The sequence below is a fragment of the Pantherophis guttatus genome, chromosome 5 (genome assembly GCF_059756535.1).
Source record: "Pantherophis guttatus breed Tessera chromosome 5, ASM5975653v1, whole genome shotgun sequence".
NCBI classification, from domain to species: Eukaryota; Metazoa; Chordata; class Lepidosauria; order Squamata; family Colubridae; genus Pantherophis; species Pantherophis guttatus.
This window is the reverse complement of record NC_142067.1, coordinates 63397381-63405983: the sequence shown is the minus strand read 5'-3', so window position 1 is coordinate 63405983 and position 8603 is coordinate 63397381. Positions and strand designations below refer to the sequence as shown.

At 52.2% G+C, this 8603-nt stretch overlaps 1 protein-coding gene across 1 annotated transcript; it reads right to left on the bottom strand.

The window, feature by feature from the left end:
* Positions 1-514: 514 nt before the first annotated feature.
* Positions 515-4805, bottom strand: LOC148113420 (uncharacterized). The gene has a single exon (XM_087895228.1). The coding sequence runs from the start codon at positions 4009-4011 to the stop codon at positions 688-690; it is 3324 nt and encodes a 1107-aa protein (XP_087751354.1). The 5' UTR covers positions 4012-4805; the 3' UTR covers positions 515-687.
* Positions 4806-8603: the final 3798 nt, after the last annotated feature.

The following is an 8603-nucleotide window of genomic DNA, read 5'->3' as shown; positions in this document are numbered from 1 at the left end:
CTTTCCATCTTTTTCTTGTTGTATCATCTCCATTTTCTTTCTGCTCCCCCCTGGTGAGGGTGGGTATCCAGCCTTTAAAACATGAACATAGAAATGTTTTGCCTTCCAGACTGTGTTTAACCGGTATCTTTCTCCATTATAAGTCACTATTAGACCAGTTGGACCGTCCCATCTCTATGCCATTTGTTGATTTCTCAGCTTATTTACCAAAAAGCCAAAGTCCTTTCTACTTCTCAACATCTTTAGCATTTTTGGAGGGATCTCTTTCAGAACCACCACTTCTTGCCCAGCCACCTGAACCTTATTCTTGTAGGAAGTTTGTAAAATATCATTTCTGATCCTCCTGGTTGTAAAATAAATCACCACATCTCTTGGCAGCTGTCTTTGTCTTGCCAACCAGGAGTTAACCCTGTAGATTTTATCAATTCAGCTTGCCACCTCTTCTGGTCTTTCTTTAATTATCTCTGCAATAGCATCAGCACAAATATCCTTTATTTATTTTTTATTTTATATTGGATTTCTATACCGCCCTTCTCCCTAAGGACTCAGGGCGGTGTACAGCCAGATTAAAAAAACATGCAGAACAAATATTAAAAACAATTAAAAGATATATAAATTTGGCCCAATTAAAACTCATTTACCAATTAAAAACGTTTAAAACATTTAAAAACAGTTAAAAATTTCATCTTAAGCCAGCCCGGCTTGTTTAAATAAATGGGTTTTAAGGGCGCGACGGAAGGCACTGAGGTCTTGGATTCTCCTTATCTCTGGGGGCAACTGATTCCAGAGGGTAGGTGCCCCCACAGAGAAAGCCCTCCCCCTGGGGGTCACCAGCCTGCATTGTTTGGCTGATGGCACCCCGAGGAGGCCCTCTCTGTGGGAGCGCACGGGTCGCTGGGAGGTCGTCGGTAGCAGCAGGCGGTCTCGGAGATAGCTAGGCCCTATGCCATGGAGCGCTTTAAAGGTGATAACCAACACCTTGAAGCGCACCCGGAAGACAACTGGGAGCCAGTGCAGCTCGCGCAGGAGCGGTGTTACATGGGAGCGCCATGCTGCTCCCGTCACTACCCGCGCTGCTGCGTTCTGGACCAGCTGGAGCCTCCGGGTGCTCCTCAAGGGGAGCCCCATGTAGAGAGCGTTGCAGTAGTCAAGGCGAGAGGTGACGAGGGCATGAGTGACTGTGCACAGGGAATCCCGATCAAGAAAGGGCCGCAACTGGCGAATCAGGCGAACCTGACAAAAGGTCCCCCTGGTTACAGCCGTCAGATGTTCCTCCAAGGACAGCTGCATATCCAGGAGGACTCCCAGATTGCGAGCCCTCTCTGTGGGGGCCAATGACTCGCCCCCAATAGTCAGTGATGGAGTCAACTGACTATATCGGGATGCCGGGAGCCACAGCCACTCAGTCTTGGAAGGGTTGAGCCTGAGCCTGTTCCTCCCCATCCAGACCCGTACAGCCTCCAGGCACTGGGACATCACTTCAAGGGCATCGTTGGGGTGGCCTGGGGTGGAGATGTACAGCTGGGTGTCATCAGCGTACTGGTGGTATCTCACCCCAAAGCCACGGATGATCTCACCCAGCGGCTTCACATAAATGTTGAACAGAAGGGGCGAGAGGACCGATCCCTGCGGCACTCCACAAATGAGAGGCCTCGAGGTCGACCTCTGCCCCCCTGCCAACACAAACTGCGACCGGTCGGAGAGAAAGGAGGAGAACCACCGCAACACGGTGCCTCCCACCCCCAACTCTTCCAGCCGGTGCAGCATGATACCATGGTCGATGGTATCAAAAGCCGCTGAGAGGTCTAACAGGACCAGAACAGAGGAACAACCCCTGTCCCGAGCCCTCCAGAGATCATCAACCAACGCGACCAATGCCGTTTCTGTGCTGTGCCCAGACCTGAAACCCGACTGGAACGGATCTAGATAAGATGTTTCCTCCAGGAATTGCGGAAACTGTCGTGCGACCACACTCTCAACAACCTTCGCCATAAAGCGAAGGTTGGAGACAGGACGATAGTTGGCCAATATTGCCGGATCCAGGGACGGCTTCTTGAGGAGAGGCCTCACCACCGCCTCTTTCAAGGCGGTGGGGAAGTAACCCTCACTCAACGAAGCGTTGATAACACCCTGAAGCCAGCCTCGTGTAACCTCCCGGGAAGCCAGTACCAACCAGGAGGGACACGGGTCCAGTAAACATGTGGCCGCACTAAGTCTCCCCAAAATCCTGTCCACATCATCAGGAGTCACAGCATCAAACTCCTCCCAGATAACATTCTCAAGACTATTCCTCGTCACCCTGCCCTGATCTACCCAGTCAGAGTCCAAATCCCCCCGGATCTGGGCGATTTTGTCATACAGGTATTGTCCGAAATCCTCCGCCCTGCCTTCTAAGGGATCCTCCCGCACTCCTGGATGGAGCAGGGCGCGGGTCACCCTAAACAGGGCAGCCGGACGATTCCCTGATGACGCAATAGAGGCGGAAAAGTAGTTAGACTTTGCCGTCTCTATCGCCACTAGGTAGGCCTTAATATGCGACCTTACCAGTGTTCGATCAGATTCAGCGAGACTGGCCCTCCAACCGCTCTCCAGGCGTCTTTTCCGGCGCTTCATTTCCCTCAGCTCCTCAGTAAACCAAGGAGCCGCACGGGATCGGCATCGGGTCAGAGGCCGCAAAGGCACAACTCGGTCCAAGGCCCCACCAGCCGCCCGATCCCAGGCGGCTACCAGGTCCTCGGCCGAGTCATGTGCTAGATCCTCAGGAAATGGCCCAAGCTCCGTCTGGAACCTATCAGGATCCATCAGGCGCCTGGGGCGGATCCATCTAATTGGATCCACCTCCCTGCGGCGAGGGGTCGCGGTTCGAAGATCTAGGCGAAGGAGTGAGTGGTCAGACCATGACAAGGGTTCCATGTCTATATCCCCTATAACAAGACCACTCAACCACTGGCCAGAGACAAAAATCAGATCCAGAGTGTGACCTCCCCTGTGAGTAGGGCCATGAACTAATTGGGTCAGGTCCATGGCCGTCATGGAAGCCATGAACTCCCGAGCCACCTCAGACGTTTCACCGACGGATGGCAAGTTGAAATCACCCATGACTAAAAGCCTGGGTGTATCTACTGCCACCGTGGCTATCACGTCGAGTAGCTCAGGTAGGGCTGTTGCCACGCGGCAGGGAGCCAGGTACGTAAGCAACAAGCCCATCTGAACCCCACGGCCCCACCTCACAAGGAGGGACTCACATCCGGCTATCTGAGGCACAGTGGTCTCCCTCGGACCCAGATCCTCGTTAATAATAACCGCCACCCCCCCGCCCCTCCCCTGAGCCCTCGGCTGATGGAATGCTCTGAAGCCTGGTGGGCACATTTCAACCAGAGGGATGCCACCCTCCGGGCCCAACCAGGTCTCCGTAATACCCGCCAGGTCCGCTCCTCCCTCTTGTATAAGATCGTGAATGAGGGGGGCCTTATTGACCACGGACCTGGCATTGCACAGCATCAGCCGAAGGCCCAGCTCCTGAGTATCTAAGCCACCTAGTATCCGAGCAGAGCCTTGGGGACCGGGGCAAGCAATTGCTCTCAGACAGCAAGTGCGAGCCCCCAGCACCTGATGTGGTCCCCTGCTCCCGCCATATCTGCCCCTCCCATTCACCGTGCCGATGGTACAGCCCTCATAGATATCGTCCCCCATCCCTTTCCCAATCCCTCGTCCGGTGCCCCCCGGATCGTTACCCTGTGCCGGGCACGGCTCTGACCCTGGTGGATTTCCCCCCCAATCCGCCTTAGTCGTCTTCCCAATATCTTTAAAAGAATAATTACAACCCCCTCCCCCAGAACCCCTTAAAATCTTTAAAAATTTCCCTAAAAAGCCCCATAAATTCTTCCTTGCTCCATGCCATCTCTCCGGACTCCAAAGTCCGTCATCGAGATAGGCCCTCGATAATGTGGGGGGCCAAATCTGCGAGAGGGGAGAATCTCGCAGGGCGAGGAGTTCCGACACCGAATACATATAGCTATCAAGGGGAAACAGTCCGAGGGTGGGGGACCACTGATGTTATAAGCGTAGGGAAAATTCCAGTCCATGGTCAGGCTGCCAAGCTCCACTGTCCTCTCACGACAGTGGCTAAGGAGGTGCATATCATTCGACCCCGAAAGTTTCCAGGGTGGCCGTCTCTCACCAGGCCAATCCATGGGGACTTTGATAGAAAGCTCAAGGGTGAGGATAGCCATATTCCGCCTCCTCGGCCCCATGTCCATAGAACCAGTATCCCTCCTGGGATTAGCAGCATCAGGGAATCCAATATCCAGCTCAAAGGAGGTTTAAGTTCGTAAATGTTCGTCAGAAAAGTTCTACATGGTAGGGAATCCAGACAGGCCAGATGGAAATGGGAAAAAATTAGGAGTAGTTCAGCAGGCCAAGATGGATGGGAAGCTATGATCGTAGTAGGCCAATAGGCCAAAGCTCAGTCTGAAGGAAGGAGGGGGGGGATTCAAACCGCATAAGTTTGTAGTCATTTTCCAGCCCCAATAACCCTCAACCTTCCATTCTAGAGGGTAAAGCTCCCCAATTTCGTCCCCCCCCATCCAGCTCACCCTGGGGGGGGGCTCTGGGTCTCCCTGGGGGTAACCCTTCCCTCAAGGGTCATATACTCTCCAGTCACCCCAAAATCAGACCTAAAACCGCTGCTGAAGAGTCCTGGGCCGTCTGTTTGGAAGTCTTTAGGCCCTTGGGAGCCGCCCCAACCTTAGGCGCCCCCGTCACGACCACCGCCGCGGCCTCCGCAGTCCCCATCGCCATCGTCGCCATCAGCCCCCCCACGGACGTCCCCAGCCGCCCCCTGCCTCCAAAGATCCACCTCGAGGCATCCAGGGGCATGGGGAACCTCCGTAGGGGCCTCACAACGCCGACGTCGTCCAGGAGCTGCCGCCGCCGCCGCCATGACCGCCCGCGACCGCCGCCGCCGGTGCCGCTCCCCTGCAGGCCGCAGACCGCCGTCACCCACCGCCGTCCTGACATCATCCCCCTCCGCGCTGGGATGGTCCGGGGAGCCGACAAAGCTTCCAACGGGCTCCTCAGATGCTGCTTCATCCGGGCGGGGGGTCATAGATGTTCGAAATGACCCCCCTGAGCCCCCCCAAGCCGAGGCATCGCCCCCAAGAAGCCGAGACTCAGCGCCAGAGCGCCATCTTGGGGCATGCGCAGAAGTAGCGAGTCCGGTATCTTTCTCCATTATAAGTCACTATTAGACCAGTTGGACCGTCCCATCTCTATGCCATTTGTTGATTTCTCAGCTTATTTACCAAAAAGCCAAAGTCCTTTCTACTTCTCAACATCTTTAGCATTTTTGGAGGGATCTCTTTCAGAACCACCACTTCTTGCCCAGCCACCTGAACCTTATTCTTGTAGGAAGTTTGTAAAATATCATTTCTGATCCTCCTGGTTGTAAAATAAATCACCACATCTCTTGGCAGCTGTCTTTGTCTTGCCAACCAGGAGTTAACCCTGTAGATTTTATCAATTCAGCTTGCCACCTCTTCTGGTCTTTCTTTAATTATCTCTGCAATAGCATCAGCACAAATATCCTTTATTCATTCATTTCATTTTTCATTTATTTCAATTTGTATACCGCCCTTCTCCTAGTGGACTCAGGGCGGTGAACAGCCAGAACTAAAACACATGCAGATACAAAATTTAAAATTATTAAAAGAATTATATAACTGGCCCAATTTAAAACAGTTCAATTTAAAACCCCATGACAATTTAAAACTAAAAAACTAAAAAGACTAAAAAAGGGGGAGGGGTTTCACGCCAGCCCTGCTTGATGGAAAAGAAAAGTTTTCAGGGCACGGCGAAAGACCCGGAGATCTGATATCCTTCGTATCTCCAGGGGCAAATCGTTCCAGAGGGCAGGAGCTGCCACAGAGAAGGCCCTCCCCCTGGGGGTCGCCAGCCGACATTGCCTGGCTGACGGCACCCTGAGGAGTCCCTCTCTGTGGGCGTGTACTGGTCGGTGGGAGGCTATCGGCGGCAGAAGGTGGTCCTGCAAATACCCAGGTCCTATGCCATGGAGCGCTTTAAAGGTGGTAACCAACACCTTGAAGCGCACCCGGAAGACAACTGGAAGCCAATGCAGCTCACACAGGAGAGGTGTCACATGGGAATGCCCCCTGGCTCCCATAATCCCCCGCACGGCCGCATTCTGCACCAGTTGGAGCCTCCAGGTGCTCCTCAAGGGGAGCCCCATGTAGAGAGCATTGCAGTAGTCCAGGCGGGAAGTGACGAGTGCCTGAGTGACTGTGCATAAGGAGTCCCAATCCAGAAAGGGACGCAACTGGTGAATCAGGCGGACCTGATAAAAAGCCCCCCTGGCCACGGCCGTCATATGCTCTTCTAAAGACAGCCATGCATCCAGGAGGACGCCCAAGTTGCGAGCCCTATCCGTGGGGGCCAATAACTTGCCCCCAATAGCCAGTGATGGCACCAGCTGGCTATATCGGGACGCCGGAAGCTACAGCCACTCGGTCTTGGAAGGGTTGAAACGAAAATTTTCTTTGCTGTTTTCTTTCAGGCCTCTCAATCTCAAAGCAAATTCCATGGACCTGTATTGTAACATTATCAATTCATCATCAACTTTCTCTGTTTTGGTCATGACATCTCCCATTTTGCTTTCCAAATTCAAATTGGCTTCATTAATTTCTTCCACTTTCTCATCCAACTGAATAACAAGTTTTGACAAACCTGATACTGCAAAAACAATATCATCTCTTATTTCATCATGTTTTTTTGCAAACACTTCTTTAATTGATTTTATACCCTCCTCAACTTTCTTTAATTTCCCTTCCACAAGTACTGTTAAATTATTCATTGCTGTGGCTTGATTATTCATGGCTTCTTTCATAAACTCTTTGAAATCATTGAGAGCAGCCTCCTGACTCTGTGAATCAGCTGGAAGTTGTGCTTTCTGTGTCACCACTGACACAACTGGGGAACCTCCCCCTCCTTTAACAACTCCTGGCTTAACTTGTTTAGAAGCCATCTTTTTTTCTTCTTTTTTTCTCCTTTTAAAAAGGTCTTTTTTTTTCAAAGCCACAAAGTCCCTTGAACAACTTTAAAATGCTTGTAATTTATAGTCTCTGATTTATCAGGCAAAATAGTCTTTTCTCCACAAGCTCTCACTTCCCAGCAGCTTTAATCCACTCCCCCAGGGCAAAGTTCTCAATAAGCACTTTTGTTTCTGACTTTCACTTTCAAAACCATAACAAAGACGCCATCTTCAGCCTTCAGCTCAAAGAAATTCAGTTTGAAACAAAGTAACTCCGGAGTTAAGCTCTGTTACTTTTAAGGCTTGTTCTCCTGTTTCTGCTCTGCCTGCGCTTGTAATCAATCAGACTCACTTTTTGACAGCAGGATTGGATCGCGGCTTCTAGCTCTGCTTACACAGAGTCGTCCTGGCTTCGGAGCTTCTTGGCAGGCTGACTGGGGAGCTCTCACCCTCCAAGCCTCTGGAATTATTCCAGAGGACTTTCGGGGAGCTCTACTCTCACCCACTGGCTCTCCTTTCCTTCTTTTCCTGAAGGGGAGGTTTTTCAGCCACCAGACAGTTGATTTGCGCTGTCAAAGCAGCTTTTACGAAGTCACAGGGCTGGCGGTCTAAGGAGACCGTCCACGAAGCCTGTGGTGCCAACCGGAAACCCCCGCAGCTGACCTTGAAGAGTCAGTAGCTCCAACCGAAGCTACTGTGCTCAAGACCTCTTCTCCTACAGAGGAGTCTGTGGGCATGGTCAGGCCAAAGGACAGGTCATGTGGGAAGAGCTCACCGGACAGAAGGCTGCAAGTAGCTGTAGAGGCAGAGCAAGGTGATTCCAGGGATTAGTGGCTGGACACCAAGACAGCAGACCAATGAGGGTGGATACCTTCAGGACAACATTTCATTCAATGGAGGGAGAGACGAATCTCTGAGGACGATGACTGGAGTTACTCCACAGTGTTGGGAAACCAGACCATTGAAGTGCTCCAGGAGATGTATGGAGTGGCTGGGTTCCGAGAGCTGACCCGAGGTAATGTGTGACAGAGGCCAGGAGCGGGACTGCCTCCTTCGCCCAGGACCCAAGGTCCTCCACTTTGATCCAGGCTGCCTGGGAAGGGAAGGCCATATGACCTCCCAGGGGTTTTAGGGGTCCCACGAAAACTCATCCCAGAGGACGCCGGGCCGACAGGACATCAATATAAACTGCAGGTGCCAGGGGTATAGGAGTACATGGGCCAATTGCCCAGCCTCCCGGCTGACCAACCAGCTCAGCAAGACCCTGTATATATGGGCAGATGGGACCTGTCGACTTTGCGAGTGTCATTTGATGGCAGCCCCGAGAAGATGCCTTTGTTTCTAGGCCAGGTCCTCAATCACTTTGACCGCTATGGCAGACTGTACACCTCCCAGTGGGACATGATTATTACAGTACAACAGTCATGGAAGGGGAGGCGGCAGACTGGGTGGTGGATCTATATAGAGACCATGCAGTCGAGTTGGGTGATTTAGGCCTGTTTCTATCTGGCTTCCAGGAGAGGTTTGAAGACTGTACTGGAGCACAACTGGCCGAGGG